General features: G+C 36.5%; 1 protein-coding gene across 1 annotated transcript in view; it reads left to right on the plus strand.

Annotated features, from left to right (window-relative positions):
* The first annotated feature begins 3494 nt into the window (after positions 1-3494).
* Positions 3495-20000, plus strand: part of LOC137655423 (uncharacterized) — a 33279-nt gene continuing 16773 nt past the window's right edge. The window contains exon 1 of the mRNA XM_068389318.1: positions 3495-3545. Within this exon, the coding sequence (XP_068245419.1) occupies positions 3495-3545 (51 nt within the window). The remainder of the gene's footprint in view (positions 3546-20000) is intronic.

The raw sequence follows: 20000 nt of genomic DNA on the forward strand, positions 1-20000 counted from the left end.
GATGGAGTGATGAGAGAGGTGAATGCTCGAGTGCTTGGACGAGGATTAAAACTGGTAGACGAGAATGATAATGAATGGGAGGTAAATCAGTTGTTGTTTGCGGATGATACTGTACTGGTAGCAGACACAGAAGAGAAGCTTGACCGACTAGTGACAGAATTTGGAAGGGTGTGTGAGAGAAGGAAGTTGAGAGTTAATGTGGGTAAGAGTAAGGTTATGAGATGTACGAGAAGGGAAGGTGGTGCAAGGTTGAATGTCATGTTGAATGGAGAGTTATTTGAGGAGGTGGATCAGTTTAAGTACTTGGGGTCTGTTATTGCAGCAAATGGTGGAGTGGAAGCAGATGTACGTCAGAGAGTGAATGAAGGTTGCAAAGTGTTGGGGGCAGTTAAGGGAGTAGTAAAAATTAGAGGGTTGGGCATGAATGTAAAGAGAGTTCTATATGAGAAAGTGATTGTACCAACTGTGAATTATGGATCGGAGTTGTGGGGAATGAAAGTGATGGAGAGACAGAAATTGAATGTGTTTGAGATGAAGTGTCTGAGGAGTATGGATGGTGTATCTCGAGTAGATAGGGTCAGGAACGAGGTGGTGAGGGTGAGAACGGGTGTAAGAAATTAGTTAGCGGTTAGAGTGGATATGAATGTGTTGAGGTGGCTTGGCCATGTTGAGAGAATGGAGAATGGCTGTCTGCTAAAGAAGGTGATGAATGCAAGAGTTGATGGGAGAAGTACAAGAGGAAGGCCAAGGTTTGGGTGGATGGATGGTGTGAAGAAAGCTCTGGGTGATAGGAGGATAGATGTGAGAGAGGCAAGAGACCGTGCTAGAAATAGGAATGAATGGCGAGCGATTGTGACGCAGTTCCGGTAGGCCCTGCTGCTTCCTCCGGTGCCTTAGATGACTTTGGAGGTAGCAGCAGTAGGGGACTCAGCAGTATGAAGCTTCATCTGTGGTGGAATTGTGGGAGGTTGGGCTGTGGCACCCTAGCAGTACCAGCTGAACTCGGCTGCGTCCCTGGTTAGGCTGGAGGAACATAGAGAGTAGAGGTCCCCTTTCTTGTTTTGTTCTTGTTGATGTCGGCTACCCCCCAAAATTGGGGGAAGTGCCCTTGGTATATGGATGGGACCTCATAATAGCTAGTAATCAAGTAATATTACCTATACGCCGATCTTTAAAAGATTTTTTAAGTAGTTAGACGTAAGAAATATTTTCATTACTCTGAAAGCCTAGTTATTAATGAAATAATCAGTTTCATCTCATTACTGTGAATCAATATAAAAGGTATTTTTGGATTTTTCATTACTAAGGATCTAAATTGCCTGATAATTGAAAGATAAATGTTTTACAGAGATAGCTTATTGGTAAAGATACCGAAGCTTCAATGAATATCTGAAATGGATCAAAAACTTTTCTAGTCAGTACTGCATTAAATGAATTATTTCATATGTTTAGGTTTTGTTTTTTTGATACTGTTCACTTTTACAAGAATATTTATATGACGATTGTAAGGATTTTAATATCTACTGTATTTTTATCTAAAGGTTCGCCCGTACTGTAAGTGTTATTAGTTAAAAAAAAATCAGCGATTTTTGGATGCAATAATTGTTCAAGTTCAACGAAGTACCCTAAATAGATCGGATACTTTCATATGCAACTGGAACAGCTACGTTATTCACGTACTTAGACGCATGTTATGAAGGAACATTATATGAATTCTAAGCTAACGTTAATCATTTGCAGGACCCTCATATATCATATCAGGCTGCAATGAATAACCAATATGTGTTCATATAGGAAATTAAAAAGGTTTTGCGAGTGAATCGTATATGATGATAGTATTATAAAGGGTAACATTTCCTATATATTTCATCATAAAGCCAAATGATTCAAAATGTATTTAAGTTTCATATCCCCATTCTATATCGTTTGTCGGGCGTGATGGGTAATGAAGAATTAATCCTAAATCATATTATCTTTTACGAGTTACTGGGTTCCAACTGCTATTAATTTCGTTCTAGGAATTTAAATAAGAAATGCAAAACAAGGTAAAATGAAACTGTGCCCTTGGTTAAATGTTTAAAATTAGTTAAATCATAATACGCTACACATCTGTATCTTATAAATATGATGTTAAGGAATATGCTTCCATCTTATATTCTTCATACCTAGAAAAAAAAAAACAGATGATATTTTTATTAAAAAAAAAAAAAAAAAAAACCGTCTTATCATCTTTTATGACTTTCTATCGCTGGTAATATACAGCCTCTTCCGCTATATTGCGTTTTGACCTACTCAGTTTCCCTGAAAGTATAAACAGTATATTTTTAATATTTCCATTATTATTATTATTATTATTATTATTATTATTATTATTATTATTATTATTATTATTATTATTATTATTATTATTATTATTCTTATTATTATTATTATTATTATTATTATTACACAAGCTACAACACTAATTGGTAGAGCAGGATGCTATAAGTTAGTGCTCCAACAAGAAAGAATAGCCCAGCAAGGTAAGGAAATAAGGAAATAGATAAAATATATGAGACGTTATGAATAATTGAAATAAAATATTTCAAGAAGAGTATCAACTTCAAAACGTAATTTTTATTTATAAACTTTATAACAGACTTATGTCAGCCTTACAACATAAAAACATTTGCTGCAAGTTTTAACTTTTGAAGTTCTACCGATTCAACTTTTCGATTAGGAAGATCATTCCACAACTTGATCACGGCTATAATGAAACTTCTGGAATAATGTGTACTATTAAGCTTCTTGATCGAAAAGGCCTGACTATTATAATTATCTGCATACCTTGTATCACGAACTGGTTGGCACTGTCCAGGAAGATGAAAATGTAAATAATTATCAGAATAATGGAAATTCTTAAGCAACTCGCATAATAAACTAATTGAACGACAGTACTAGAGATTAACATCTAGATCTGGAAAAAGAAATAGAATAGGCCATAAGTTCTTGTCCAAAAAATTGAAATGAGAACCGGCAAGGGAAGACCAAACATGAGAACAATACTCGAAACAAGGTAAAGAATAAAAAATTAGCACACTTTTTTTCCTGAATAGATCGATCACCAAAAATCTTAAAACACTTTTCCCATGCTTTTTTTTCTGCAATTGAAAACGAAAATCGCTTAATTTGGTTCTCGAAAGTGTTCTTGTTGTCAAGAATCCCAAATAAGGATATTAAAAAGTCATTCAGAGGTAAAGCAAAGTTATCGATGATGAGATTTTGACCTACCTAGGATCATACTTTGAGTTTTGTTAGGATTCAACTGCATGCCCGCATTATTTGAAACTTACACTGATTATATTTGTATCACTATTAGGGGATTCAGAAACCTCTGATCTACATTCCGTACATACTATTGATGCAAAGAGAGAAACATCATCTTCATATGCAATAACCTTGTTTTCTAAGCCAAACCACATGTCATGTTTATATACCATGAAAAGTAATAGGACATGAACACTAACTTGGGGAACACCAGATACCACATTCCTATATTCATTATGGTACCCGTCACCAACAACTCTTTACTATATATTACTCAAAAATTCAATAATGATGCCGAGTGAAGACCTTCCGAATCCTAAATATTTGAGTTTGAAAACCATAGACTTATTAACACAGTCAAAGTATGTTCTAAAATAACGGCAATCATACGAACGTACTAACCACAATCAAGGGATTTCTATAAAGCATTGTAGATTGTAAGGGGGGGGGGGGGGGCATCACATGCTACAAGGACTAAAAAAAAAAAAAAAAAAAAGCAATCTAGAGTACAGAAAATCTGTTTATACGTTTTTTTTTTTTCTTTTTTCAAAAATCGTGAAAAGCCTTAGATGATATGGAGTTATGAAAATTCAGCAGCAATCACTTGGACTTGAGCAACCACAAACACATTTGCATAGCGGAGTAACACTAACAATTCTCCAATAAGTGGTAAAAGCTATTCCTCTTACAAGCTTGCGCAAAATAACACATAACTTTGGAGCTAATAAAACTGCAGTCTTTATAAAACACAGGAAAAAATAGTATCAAAGTCCATCAAGAGAACATCAATTTCACGAGATCGAAAAGCTAAACTAGTTAGCGTATTCTCACGGAAACAGGATTAAGGAGAATCAAGTTTATCATTACTCTGTTTACTATCAAACACTTCAGCCAGAACAATTGCCCTTTCTTTTGGAAAGTGAATGAAAGATCCACCTGGTTTAAGTAAAGGGTGAACTGATTTAAGGGTAACCCACCACTTTTGTATACGGTGTTTGTTATCTAAGTTAAATACTAGCCCAGCAAGGTAAGGAAATAAGGAAATATATATACGATATGACATGTTATGAATAATTAAAATAGAATATCTTTATAAGAGTATCAACATTAACACATATCTTTTATATATAAACTTTAAAAAAGACTTATGTCAGCCTGTTCAACATAAAAACATTTGCTACAAGTTTGAACTTTTGAAATTCTACCGATTAAAAACTATTCGAATAGGAAGATCATTCCACATCTTGATCACGGCTATAATAAATCTTCTAGAATAATGTGTACTATTGAGCTTTATCATAGGAAAGGTCTGACTCTTGTAATTATATACATACCTTGTATTATGAACAGGTTGGTAATGTCCCGGAGGATCATAATGAAGTTAATTCTCAGAATAATGGAAATTCTTATGCCATATGCAAAACGAACTAATTGAACGGCAGTACCAGAAATTAATATCTAGATCAGGAATATGAAATTGAATAGGCCATAAGTTCTTGTCCAATAAATTAAACTAAAAATCAGCAGCTGAAGACCAAACGTGGGAACAATACTCGAAACAAGGTAGAGAATAAAATATCAATATACTTTTCCAGAATATATTGATCACCAAAAACCTTAAAACACTTTCTCAATATTTTATTTCATTTATTTTCTTATTTTTTTTTTTTTTTTTTTTTTTTTTTTGCATTTGAAATAGAAAATTACTTAATGTGCTCCTGGAAAGTAAACTTGTTGTTGAGAATCCCAACCAAGAGTTTTGAAAAGTCATTCAGAGTTATAGTAGAGTTATCAATGATGATATCTTTACATCAAGGAACAACTGTCCATGACCTACTCATGATTATACCTTAAATTTTTTTAGGATTCAACTTCATGCTTCATTATTTGCACCTTTAACAAATTGTAGCTATATCCTTATTATTGGGATTCAGAAACCTCTGATGTATATTCCGAGAATGATATTGATAGAAAGAGAGAAACATCATCATATGCAAAAAAGCTTTTTTTTTTTTTTTTTTTTTTTAAGCTAAATCACATGTCATGTGTATAAAATATGAAAAGTGATGGGCCAAGAACACTACCCTGAGGAACACCAGACACCACAATCCTACATTCATTATGGTACTCATCACCAGCAACTCTTTACTATATATTACTCAAAAATTTAATAATTAGGCCGAGTAAAGACTTTCTCAATCCTGTTTTAGTTTGAGAACAAGGGCCTCCGGATTAACACAGTCAAAAGCAATTATAAAATGAAGGTAATCATACGAATGCACTAACCACAATCAAGGGATTTTTGTAAAGCATTGTAGATTGTAAGGAGGGCATCACATGCTCCAAGGCCTTTACGAAAAAAAAAATGCAAACTACGGAATAGATAGTTCCCTTCAGTAAATATATTTATACATTTTCCTAGACGACATGAAAAGCTTTAAATAGTATGGGAGGTATGAAAATTGAGCGGTAATCAGTTGGACTTGAGATACCAAAAACACATTTTTAGTGTCGAGTAACATTACCAATTTTCTAACAAGGGCCAAAAGCTCCTCCTCTTGTAAGCTTGCACAAAATAACACATAACTTTGGAGATAAGAAATCTACAGACTTCATAAAAAACGTAGGAAAAATAGCATTTGGGTTTACAACTCTAAAAGCATCAAGGTCCATCAACAGAAGATTATTTTCACAAGGTCAAAAAGCTTAACTAATTATCATAGTCTCAGGAAAACAGGATTAAGGAAGAACAAGTTTCTCATTACTCTGTTCATGTCCAAACACTTCAGCCAATAGAATTGCCTTTTCCTTTGGAAAGTGAATGATAAAGCCACCTGGTTTAAGTTGTGACGGCCGAGAGAAGGTTGTGAACTCAAAGGCAGTATGAAAGCAACTGAGTTCATTTATTATAGAACACTCTCCTTTATATACAAAAGCCCGGGGCAACAGGAATTTTCATGTTCACAAGACAAACAATGTTACGGAGGCGAAACGCAGACATGTTTATTCTGGTTCTTTTTAGTGCGAGGGAAGAGCGAAGATACAAGCATACTATATACAAAATGAATTATGTACGGTCGTGTGACACAAGGTTGGTACATGGCTCCCTCCCTAAAAATGACATACTGTACATGTTAAATAGGGCGCCCTGATCTAGCACGTTGACTGCGATTGGCAATGTTGTGAAACGGCCCAATGGGCGTTCTCTTTAACCCCAATTAAAATCAGTAACCAGCTAGCTATTGACGTGAGACATGTTATGGTGTATCTGTAACGTAAGCCGAATGCTCAGCCAGTGTAAAAAGCGTGACTTTATGTGGTACACTTCACCTGACATAACAAAATTCTTCATTACAGGCGTTGTGTACCTAATATGGACATAATAGATGTGGTCATATATGGCCCACGTCGCCCAAAACGATTAGAGATAGTTCTGCTGGCGTTGTGTGCCGAATATGGTCACACTTTGGATGTTCAGTTATGGTGCATATCGCTCAGACTGATCTAGGGAATTACTGTATGCAACATGTACCAGACGTGGCTCATACTCAGTGTGACTCTAAAAGGCACAAATCACCCTGAATGATTGCATGCGTTACTACGCACATGTATGTATATTCACACACAAACACACACACATATATATCACCTATGTATTTTTTCATATGTGCACATAAAATTTGTAGTACACACGTGTGAATATAGGAATATATATAAACATACAATTGAATATAATACATATAAGATGTACATACATATTACAGACACACACATTAGGAAACATATATGCAGGCTGTATTTTTGGCAATATAAATTTGTATTTTGCATAGATAAAAGCATTTAAATATAAGTAAATTATTTAGGTCGTCTTCAGTTATTCATATACATCTGTCCATCTGCATACGGTAGCCCATCGTTTTGTACCTGTCTATCCATGTAAATACATACATATATATATATATATATATATATATATATATATATATATATATATATATATATATATATATATATATATATATATATATGTATATATATATATATATATATATATATATATATATATATATATATATATATATATATATATATATATATATATATATATATATATATATATATTCACACCTATGAGAGAGAGGAATAAAATGTGGAAAAGAACTCTTCCTTATGTCTGTATAAGAAAATATATTATAATATAATATATTAGAAAATAAGATAAAGGAAGTAACGGAAAAACGAATGACACACATACACACACAATATGGGTAGTTTATATATAAATAAATATATATATATATATATATATATATATATATATATATATATATATATATATATATATATATATATATATATATATATATATATATATACCCTTGCATATACAGACTGATATACGAATTACCCATTGTCCCAATATGATGGAAAATTAACATCCCAGAAAATATTTGAATTCTTGCCTTCCTTTTAGTACCATATGTATGTATGTATATTTACTGTATGTATGTATGCATGTATATATATATATATATATATATATATATATATATATATATATATGTGTGTGTGTGTGTGTGTGTGTATGTGTATGTGTATGTATGTATGTAAGTATTACTTTCTCTGTCATTTCTACTTATTCCTATTCATTATATATATATATATATATATATATATATATATATATATATATATATATATATATATATATATATATATATATATATATATATATATATATATATATATATATACTGTATATACGCAAAAGCGTACATATGCATACAGAAAACATTCCCTGACTGAAGCTACTGGCCCCAAAGCCAAGACAAGAAGGCTTTATCGTTCCTGTTATGAGATACTATCACAAAATAAAGGAAGTTCTGTAGCTCGAAAGAAAGCACGAAGAGTAAACACATAATGTGAGAATTCTGAGAGTAAAACTTTCCTTTTTCTCAGTTGTTTCAACTTGAAACATTCAGTTTGAAGAATATAAATTTGTGTATTTTATTAGATTTTTTCTTATATAGAAGCAAAACAGAATTTTTTTTATTATATACTTGTACTCTAAATACTACATGATTTCCTTCATCATACATGGATATTTTTTCACCAAGAAAAGAACTATTTTTTTTTTCAGAAGTAAAATTTTTACCAAACTGATTTATTTTTCTATTGAATTTATATAAATATAATCTAGGGTTAAAAGGATAGCATTTTTATTGATCTAAATATGTTTTTTTTTTTACTGAAAGAAAGTAAGAATTGAAAAAAAAATATGCCCCTTTTGCCAGCATGTGAAGATTATTTTCAGTAATAAATAAAGTATTTAGTTAATGTTCTAGTTTATTTTAATTAATTTCCAATATATTACAATAATATTTTGGTTAAAAAAAACCCATTTTGATAAAATTTTGATACTTGAAAAAAATATATAATTCTTAGCATGGGTACCACATATGGTACACATCGCTCATTCTGAGAATCCCCTGTGAACCATATGTGAAACTCATCCCAGTCAACGTGCTAGAGAGGCGAACTGTAGGCGGGTCACCTGGCAGAAGATAAGCAGGTTTTAGACGATCAATGGAGACCCAGTCTTCTTTGCCACGAAAGTTTAGTAGGAATGCTTTCGGACTGCGGCGGATCACAGGGAAAGGGCCCGTGTAAGGGGGCGTTAGCGGTGGCTTGCAAGTGTCATTGCGCAGGAACACGTGTGTTTCAGAGTGCAAGTCTGTTGGTATGTGATGCTTCGCTGGGGGATTGTGAGTGTGGCGGCATGGAGTAAATTTTCCCACGACGTTACGTATGCGCTGGAGATCGTCGGAGGAGGTTGTAGAAGGAAAAAATGTACATGAGGCGGACGTTGCAGTTTCCATGGGAATGGCTTAAGGCCACCGAGTTGAGCGGTTGAAGATGGTAAACAGGTAAAGGTGTCCTTGTGATGTGGGTAGGGGGCCTAAAACGTCGACGTAAATGTGTGCGAAACGACGCTGAGGTTGAGGAAAGGTGCCCACTCCTGAATCCGTGAGTCGATGTACTTTGGAAGTTTGGCAAGAAGTACAGGCGCAGACCCAATCCTTAGCATCCTTAGAAATGCCGTGCCAAATGAACTTTGTCTTCAGGAGCTGTGCAGTAGAACGGCACAAGGGATATGAAAGGCCGTGAATGAATTCAAACACCTGCCGGCGCATGGGAGCAATAATTCAAGGTCGCGGTCTACCAGTACTGACGTCACAGAGGAGGGTGGAGTTGGAGTCTTCGAGGGGGAAGTCTTCCCAACGGAGGGACGTGCAGGATGTCCTACATGGTTGATACTCTGCATCCTGTCGTTCGGCTTCAGCCAGGGTGTTGTAATCCAATCCCAGTTGAACGGAGGCCAACGTGTTTCTTGACAGGGCATCAGCAACGAGATTCATTTTCCCAGGGACGTATTGAAGGGTGCAATTGTATTCAGCCACGGTGGAAAGATGTCAGCGTTGCCGGGTGGACTAGGCATCAGACTGTTGAGTAAAGGCATGCACCAGAGGCATGTGGTCTGTGCGAATGACGAAGAGCGTACCTTATAAGAAATGGCGAAAATGACGGACAGCCAAGTGCACCGCCAGCAATTCTCGATCGAAGGTAGAATAACCCGATTCTACCTTGGACAGTTTTTTCCTGAAGAAAGCCATTGGGCGGAGCGAGCCGTAGACCACCTGCTTGAGTACTGAACCAATAGCGACGTCCCTGGCATCGGTGGAGAGAAGGAGAGGGGCATATGGGATAGGAAAAGGGAGAGCCGCAGCAGTTGATAGGGCCTTCTTTGCATTGCAGAAGGCTGCTTCTTGAAGGGGACCCTAATTCAGGTCCTATGGCCTGCCCTTGAGGGATGCGTAGAGGGGAGCAAGAGTGGCGGCAATGGCTGGCAGAAAACGGTGATAATAGTTGATCATGCCCAAGAATTCCTGCAGAGCTTTGGCAGTCAAGGGCGAGGGGAAGTTCTGAACGGTTGCTACCTTCTCAGGGAGGGGGTGGACTCCTTCAGGAGTGATGCGGTGCCCTAAGTACGACACTTCGTTGGTGCCAGAAGTACACTTGTCGTACCGGACTACAAGGCCGTTTTGTTGCAGGCTGTCAAGCACGATGCGCAGGTGACGAAGGTGTTCCTCTTTTGAGGAGAACACAAGTATGTCGTCCACATAACATACACAGAAAGGGAGGTCCCCTAAGATGCCATCCATGAGACGTTGAAACGTGGCCCCAGCGTTACGAAGGCCAAAACAGGAGTAATTGAAGGTGTATGTACCAAACGGAGTGGTGATGGCAGTCTTAGGGATGTCTTCTGGGTTCATAGGCACCTGATAATACCCCTTCAGGAGGTCGAGCATACAGAAAACCTTTGCTTTGTTCAGGTATGAGGTCACGTTGGCAATGTTTGGGAGGGGGTAGTGATCCGGTTCTGTTTGCTTGTTCAAGCGCCTGTAATCCCCGCACGGACGGAGGAAGCCGTCTTTCTTCAGAATGATGTGTAAGGGTGACGACCATGGGCTGGAGGTCATTTGGCAAAGGTCCATTTCCTCCATTTCGGCGAACGTCTGTTTGGCGGCTGCCAATCGTTCCGGTGCCAGACGTCTGAATATTGCAAAGACTGGGGGTCCTGTTGTCTTGATATGATGATAAATACCGTGCTTGGCAGGAACCGTGGGCGTTTAGCGAAGTTCTGGACTTAAAACTTCCGGGTACGACATGAGGAGGTGGGTGTAGGCATCCGTGGGTGCGCTGATGTGGAGAGCGAGGTTAGAGCGGGCGGGTTGAAGAGGTGTCGACAACTACGAGTCTGCCTTGACCAATCGTCGGTGGGTGACATCGACCAGGAGGTGGAAATGAGAGAGGAAATCTGCACTGAGGATTGGCAATGGGACGTCAGCAACGATTATCTTCCAATTGAATTTACTGTTTCCAAACGATAATGTGAGGTTCTCGTAACCGTAGGTGGGTATCGCAGATCCGTTAGCAGCTACCAAACGGACGTCGGCAGATTTAGACAGACTACGTTGTGTCTTGAAGAGTTTCCTTTGCAAAAGAGAACGACAAGCACCCGTGTTTACCAAAAATCGCACGCCCGTTCCTGACGGAAAACTTCCGGGTACGACATGAGGAGGTGGGCGTAGGCATCTTTGGGTGCGCTGATGTGGAGAGCGAGGTTAGAGCGGGTGGGTTTAAGAGGTGTCGACAACTACGAGTCTGCATTGACCAATCGTCGGTGGGCGACATCGACCAGAAGGTGGAAATGAGAGAGGAAATCTGCACCGAGGATTGGCAATGTGACGTCAGCAACGTTTATCTTCCAATTGAATTTACCGTTTCCAAACGATAATGTGAGGTTCTCGTAACCGTAGGTAGGTATCGCAGATCCGTTGGCAGCTACTAAGTGGACGTCGGCAGATCTAGACAGACTACGTTATGTCTTGAAGAGTTTCCTTTGCAAAAGAGAACGACACAGCACCCGTGTCTACCAAAAATCGCACACCCGTTCCTGACGGAAAACTTCCGGATACGACTTGAGGAGGTGGGCGTAGGCACTGTGGGTGTGCTGATGTGGAGAGCGAGGTTAGAGCAGGTGGGTTGAAGAGGTGTCAACAAGTACGAGTCTGCGTTGACCAATCGTCGGTGGGCGACATCGACCAGAAGGTGGAAATGAGAGAGGAAATCTGCACCGAGGATTGGCAATGTGACGTCAGCAACGATTATCTTCCAATTGAATTTACCGTTTCCAAACGATAATGTGAGGTTCTCGTAACCGTAGGTGGGTATCGCAGATCCGGTGGCAGCTACCAAGCGAATGTCGGCATATGTAGACAGACTACGTCGTGTCTTGAAGAGTTTCCTTTGCAAAAGAGAACGACAAGCACCCGTGTCTACCAAAAATTGCACGCCCGTTCGTGCATCATGTAAAAAGAAAAGATTAGAAACACGGGAGGCCACCGCCACAAGCGATGGCCTACTTAAACGATTTTTGGCCACTAACAGTCCTCGGCATATTTCTTCGCGGTTGCCCCGAATCTAAATTGGTAGTAGCAAAACTGCAGCGTATGGTAGGTAATAAGTGCCTGTAAAAGTCCTTTGTTGTGGCGCGAGTGATTGGTGGGTGATGGGCGTCTTTGTCGCTGCTTCGGCACGTCACGGGGTAGGCGTGTATGGCCTACGCCATTCATGTCAGCTTCGGTTGACGTTGAATAGGCATCCTCTTCCTCAGGGGTGGAGGGGTTGATGGAGGTCTTGAAGTGGCTGTCCATAAGGGCGTGGCTTTGGTCATAAAGTCCTTTATGGGAAAACTATCGACATTGGTTATGGCAGCGCGTATAGGTCCAGGTAAACGGCGTATCCAAAGAGCACGAAGTAGGTTCACCTCACGAGGAGAGCCGTTTGCGGCAGGTTGAAGGCGAGCGATACTGGTCATTTCCCTGAGGGCGAGCGAAGCCCTTTGGTCCCCCATCGGTTATTGTGAGAGCTGAAAAAGCTTTGCTATACGGGTGGCTGGCGACGGCGAGTACTGCTGCAGAAGGGATGTTTTTAGGGCGTCAACGCTATTGGGGTGTCTCCTTGTTCACAAAGCCAGTCGGATATTTCCAGGAAGGTGTTCTCGGGTATCGCCGCGGGAACATAATCCGCTTTGGTGGTTGAGCGAGTCACACCCTTGATGTGAAACTGGACTTCTGCGGGCTGAAACCAAGTAAACGCCTCTCCGCTGGCAAACGGGGAAAGTTTCAATGGGGCAGCCGCAGTGCCAACTTCTGTAGAGTCCGTCATAGTACCAACGATGGAGGGGCGAGGGGGGAGGGGGTGGAAGGCAGTGGGAATGAGTCGACTTCCGGGGTCACCAATGTGACGGCGGAGAGAAGGTTGTGAACTCAAAGGCAGTATGAAAGCAACTGAGTTCATTTATTATAGAACCCTCTCCTTTATACACAAAAGCCTAAGGCAACAGGAATTTTCATGTTCACAAAACAGATATTGTTACAGAGGTGAAACGCAGACATGTTTATTCTGGTTCTTTTTAGTGCGAGGGAAGAACGAAGATACAAGCATAATATATACAAAATGAATTATGTACGATCGTGTGACACACGGTTGGTACAAAGTAAAGGGGAAACTGTTGTATCTACACTAAAGAGTGCAGATTTAAGGGTAGCCCACCACTTATGTTCCCGGGAGTTGTATATGGTGTTGGTTACTAAAGTTGAATACTTCACTCAAACTTATTTAGAACAATAATAATTCATTGAAAAGAAGGTTCCTGTTCAAGCATCTTCGCCCACTTGCGTTCTGGTTGGATGGGATACAATCAGACACTTCTTGTTAAAATATATTTAATGCTTAAAGCATACATTAAAGCTCTACGCTATGACTTTTTGTGAACCTCAAGTGAGAATGAGTAAACAAATCTCGTACACTATAATACAAAAATAACTAATGAGCACCACTCTCAAAAAGATTGGATCCTTCTGCAATACAAAATCATATCCTAACTTTAGGACAATTAAATAATGATTAAATCCTTCATAACATATGCTACCACACTTATATACTATACCAAAACATGTTTTATCAACGCATTGCTGTGCAACATTACTTTTTATACCTGCAGTGCATAAAGTATTACAGTACAAAATACATATCATTCTCCTCCCACCTTAACTTGACATTTTACAAAACTTTACAAATTTAATCTCTCAGGGGGTTTCCTCTCTTCATTCTATAGAGATGTGTTCATAACTTCCTCCTGTACTGGTACATTAATAGATTCTTAATCTACATCTGATATTTGAGTATCTTATTTAATATTTGATTTAACTACTGAAAAATTTCCATCTCTAACATTCACATAATCTACAGGATTTTTATTCAACAGCTGCAATTGATCAACATAACGTTTTACATTATTTACACCGAAATTAACTTCATAATGTGATTTTTATATTAGGTAATGTTTATACTGACCTGACCTTATCTAGGCTAAGATAAGTGAAGGTCATTTAATTACTGAATTCCTGATCTTTTTTTACAATTTCTCCTGGTACCCACTTTTCTTGAGTATTGTAAAATCTTACCGTGACATTAGAATAAGGGGAAAAATTCTTACTTTTAGGAGACTTTAATTGATTATAACTTTTTTCTTCTTAATCACTTTATAAACTAGGATACAACAAATCTAACTTACACCTATTCCTCTTCCTCATCAAAAAAATGATAATGTCACACCTGTTATACTCTGTGTTGTTGTTCTATAAGACAATAAAAACTTTGACACATGAAAAAAATATAATATTTAAATTTGCTTTTCTGCATTTTATGTTATGCTTAAATGTTTTAGCAAATTTTTCAGCCAGTCTATTCATGGAAGGGTGATACGTAGCTGAAAAAGTAAGTTTAATACCATTTACTTCACAAAAATCTTTAAATTCCTGTTAGGTAAACTGTGGACCATTATCAGTTACCATTCTTCCAGGAATTCCAGGTCTAGAAAAAAATTTCATTATTTCTTGAACTGTGGTATTAGATGTTGTCTTCATTGGAATTACTTCTGGCCACTTACTATAAGCATTAACAAATATCAATAATAAATAACCTAAGAAAGGACCTGCAAAATCTCTGTGCACTTCTTCCTATGAATACCTGGGTAACTCCCATGGGTGCATTCTAGAAAATTAAGGATTGTTCTGTTGCGTAAGAAATTTCATACAATTTCTTAAAATAATAATTCTATATCTCTATCTACATCTAGCCACCAAACAAAAGTCATTGCAATAGACTTTGATCTGACAATACCTTGGTGAACAGTATGTATTTCAGACAAAACCTTATTCTTCAGTAATTTAGGAATAATTATTCTTGACCCTTTTATTATACAACCTTGTGCTATACTCATTTCACTCCATATATTCTTATTTGGCTTACAATTTACCTCATTTCCACATAGGTCCCTACTTGTCATTAAAATCTCTAAAACATTACCAAGTATTGGGTCTTTCCAGGTTTTGTGTGCAATATCCTCAGCTGTAATGGTACATCATATACTGAAACTGGTAATATGCTGTCATCATACCCTTCTGGTGTTTCGTCTACATTAAATCTAGATAAAGTATCTACATTACCCATCTTTGATGTAGGACGATATTCTATACTATAATGATTTGTGGCTTGTAATTGCCCAACGTTGTAGTCTTGCAGCTACCATAGTAGGAAAACTTCCTTTTATAGGTTTATGATCTGTAACAAGTGTGAACTTTTTTTCTTCTGTAAAGATACATATGAAATTTCTTAACTCCCTACACTAATGCTCTTATTTTTCTATTCGAGAGTAATTCCCTTCTGCCTTGTTTAATACTCTAGAGGCGAAAGCAATTTGCCTTTCTGTTTCATACGGCATTACATGAGAGGATACTGCACCTAAACCTATGTTCGATGCATCATAAACTAATACAACTGGTAAATCTATTTGATAATGTACTGGAAATGTAGGTGATTTTATTTCCTGCTTGATTCTTTCGACAAATTCCTGACAATCTTTTATAAAAGTCTACTCTACACACTTCTTCAATAAACTATACAATGGATGTGTGATTGTAGATAAATTCTGCATGAAATTTTCATAAAATATTAGTAAACCTAAAAATTAATGTTATTCCTTAACATTTTCTGATACCTTAGTTGATATCACTGTTTTATTTTCTCCTTAGCCTTGTGAATACCTTTGCCATTAATCACAAAACCTATATATTCCATTGAATCAACTTCTAAAATACATTTGCTCTTATATGCTCTATTAAGTTCTTTCAATTTCTTCATAATTGACCATAATCTTCCGCTATCTTCTTTTGTATCTTTACTAAAGGCCAAAATATCATATATGAAAATAAATAGTTCTTGTATTTATGAAAAAAATCTTATTCCTAGCTAGTTGCCATATAGCTGGACTACTTGCTACTCCATAAGGATATCTCTTTGGCCTATACAAAAGTAAGGATGTATTTGCTGTTCATTGGTTTTGAGAATTCTCATCCATGGGAGGCTGTTGAGATGCTTGTCTAAGATCTAAATTAGAAAATACAATATCTCCTGATATAGTTCCAAACATGTCTTTTGGATTTGTTATAGGATGTTGAGCTACCTGGAACTGTGGATTAAATTTTACCTTGGAATCTCCGCATAACCTAACCTACGCGATATCCTTCAAAATAGGAACTAATGGTGTAAACAAATCTGAGAATGTAACATTTTCTAAAGAACTTCCAATTTCTAACCTTTTGATTTCTGTTTCAACTGCACTTTTCAATGCATATGGTAATGGTCTTGGAGCAAAAAATATAGGATTACTATCTGATTTGAAAACTAAAATTGCCTTGCGCTCCTTACTGTACCAACTTTATCTTCAAATACGTCTTGAGTCTCTGATAGAATATTATCCAAAAACACTTCATTCTTTTGTACATCTTGTTTGCCTTTAACCCTCAAAATACTAGGCCAGTCTAATTTAATAAACTGTAACCAGTCCAAACCTAGTAAAGTTTTTCCTTTTCCTTTAACTACCGTTAATGGCATTCTGTCTAACTTCTCATCTTTACACTGTACATCTACATCTATTACCTGAATATCAAAACCATTAAAACCTTTCAAAACTCTATTTTCACCTTTTAATAAAAGCTATGAACAGTTTTAGCTATTTTCTCAAACATAATTGATATATAAGCTGCTATTTCAACTTGCATTACAATTGGTTTACCATTTATGATCACCTACCAATATATGTTTCTTTTCATCTTTATTGACAGAATTGATGGGAAACACAAAATCAGTTTCTCACCTAACCTGATTATCATGAACAGTTTCCGCATTATCTCCTGGGCCTATAGTATCAACTGATGCATTTATACTTCTTGTGTACTGTTTAGGGAATCTACAAACATTTGAAAAATGTTAAGTCTTCCTACAATTCCGGCATGTTTGTCCTCTTGCAGGGCATTTCCTTGCTTTGTATGCAAGAGGCTCAGTTTTAAAACAACTATAGCATTTGGGTTTTTCCTGTTGCTTCTGCCTATGAGACTGATTATGATATTTTTTAGCATCAAAGTTTAGCAATTTCCTATGACTAGGCATTGACATATTCTTTCTCTGATTCTCATTGTCTTTCAACTATGACCTATCTTGATAATTGTAGAACTTTCCATTCTATTGCTTGTCGAATTACCTATTATATTACCTCACTGATTTGATGTTTCTAGAGCTATGCATATAATTATTATCTTCTTTATTGTTAAATTTTTATCTTGCAATAATTTTTTTTTCTTAACTCTTGTCATGCATAATGGGCAATAACTTGATCTATGATAAAATTTCCTACCTCTAGAATGGTATCACCTTTTTTTAACATAGATAATTTTGTGAAATAAGCTTAACTAGAGTTACAGTTATCCGGTAGCTGTTGGGTAGCCCCATTGATGTCCGGTTAGACACGCGTACAACTGCATCTCCAGTACGTTCTTTACGTTAAATAAACAACTACGGTGGCTAAAAACTCAGACTCTTCCATTTTTCTTTCTATAATAATTATTTGTTATTGGGTTAATCTTTCCAAAATGTTCTAGCTGATATTTTGATTAAAAATATTTCATAAATTCTTTAAACCATGCTTAATGAAATGTATCTTTTATTGAGTGAAGTTTCAAAATGCTTCTTTCCGGGAACCTTTCCTAACCATAAATGTGAAGATTGTGATTGACTTACGGACGAAAACAATTGAAATAAGGTATCACCAGTTTTGCAGTATACTGTACAAACCCCATATGATTTTTGGTATGCAATCTAAATTTCTACTGCTTTTCCACCTTAGTGTGTACTAGAATTAATGCAGACAATTGTACCTAAACGTTAACTGAAAAATAAAGGGTGAGGCGTAGAACATTTAGCACTATTTTATGTCAATGCTGCCATTTTACCTCCTCAAGCGTAAGACTAAATTCTCATGTGCATATCATTCATTATTTTGCTCTATATATAAACAGGCATTTTTTTTTAATTCTAGTAATCTACTTCAACTAATATTATGCTATTCAGTAATAAAAACATCAAATAGGGAAGGCTTTAGATTTATTATCAAATTGTGTCATTGCCATGAGCATACCCATAGTTTAACATGTATAAAAAGAAAAAAAAAACTTTTTTATCATATCAACACTTATCACAAAGTGCTTGGCGAGTACTATTTACTGACTATGCCTAATGATGGCTCACACACTACATTGCACACACTGAGGTGGACATTCAATTATCAAATCAATAGTATGTTCTTATTGTACTCATTACAAAAAAAATTCTAAAGTATCGGAGTATTGACTATATCGGATTCTATATCGGCTCTTTTTCTGTTATCAGTATCGATATCCATCTAGAAAGAAATTTGATATAAGCACCGGTATCGGTCTAGGAATTTAAAATGGATATCAGTATCGGTATAGGTATCTGCTCCAAAGTGATATCGGCACATATCTAGGAAAAAACCTAACGATGAATGAATAAAACGAAACGTCGAGCAGTGTGCCCAAGTTTACCGAAGACATTGGATTTACATGGTACAGAAACTATGACACTATGCATGACTACAGAACAATAGTTTGGTTTTGGAGTTCCCGTGTTCTGGAACAACTGCTTACCAATGCTAAGAACTCTCTTCTACCCCTACCAAGTGTAAAGTAGCTACTGAACAATTACCTAGCAGTAGTCAACTCTTTAGTGAAGAAGAATTTTTTGGTTATCTTAGTGTTGTCAAGAGAATGAGGAATAAGGAAAAATATGTAAGGAATAGGCCAGCCTATTTTGTGTATGCAAAAGTAAAGGCAAAATGAGCCTTAACGAGAGAGGGTTTGAATGTAGTTCTATCTGGACAGTAAAATGACCTTATAACTCTCTAGCTCTAGTATCTCAAAAAGAATCGGTGCAAGAAATCAAAACTACACACATTCTTCTCTTGAACTGATAATACAAGAATCTATGAAAGAATTATAATAAGTGCAACTATAGAAATATAAGACAATTATTTCTTGATATAATTGCAAACCTCTAATGAAACAGCGTAAATTATTCAATGGTCAAATGGCGAACACATACCCATATACAGATCTCTTATAAGGACAAATTAAACGGACCTTGTCTTCATGACATTCTACTGTTGAATAGAGCCTGCCACCTTTCAGTTTTAACATCAAGTATTTTATTTTTCACTTGTTCTATAATGTAACATTAATTGTCAATTATTTTGCTCGATTTACATTGTTTAAATATTCCATAAATCCATTCTAAACCATGTTTCTGTCTTCCGGGGCTTAACCAAGTTTATCAGATGGGGGAGACACACTCAGGGAGGAAAAATATTTATTTTTCGTGAGGTACACGGGCGTTGGATTTCTTAATTTATGATTTTTATAATAAAGAAAGCAAATTATTCCTTGTGGTTAATTGCTCAGTGATGACAAATATGTAAGTCTTCAATTTAACTACGTCTGTCCATAACCAGTGGTGGAAACAAATAACTAGAATAAATGGAAAATTTAATAACTTTTAACGTTATACCAGACAAAAAGAAAAGTATTCGCTAAGTTTGAGAAAAAAAAAAGGAAACTTAATGAAATAATTATATGGGCATTAATTATACCTAT

Source organism: Palaemon carinicauda, chromosome 16 (genome assembly GCF_036898095.1).
Source record: "Palaemon carinicauda isolate YSFRI2023 chromosome 16, ASM3689809v2, whole genome shotgun sequence".
NCBI classification, from domain to species: Eukaryota; Metazoa; Arthropoda; class Malacostraca; order Decapoda; family Palaemonidae; genus Palaemon; species Palaemon carinicauda.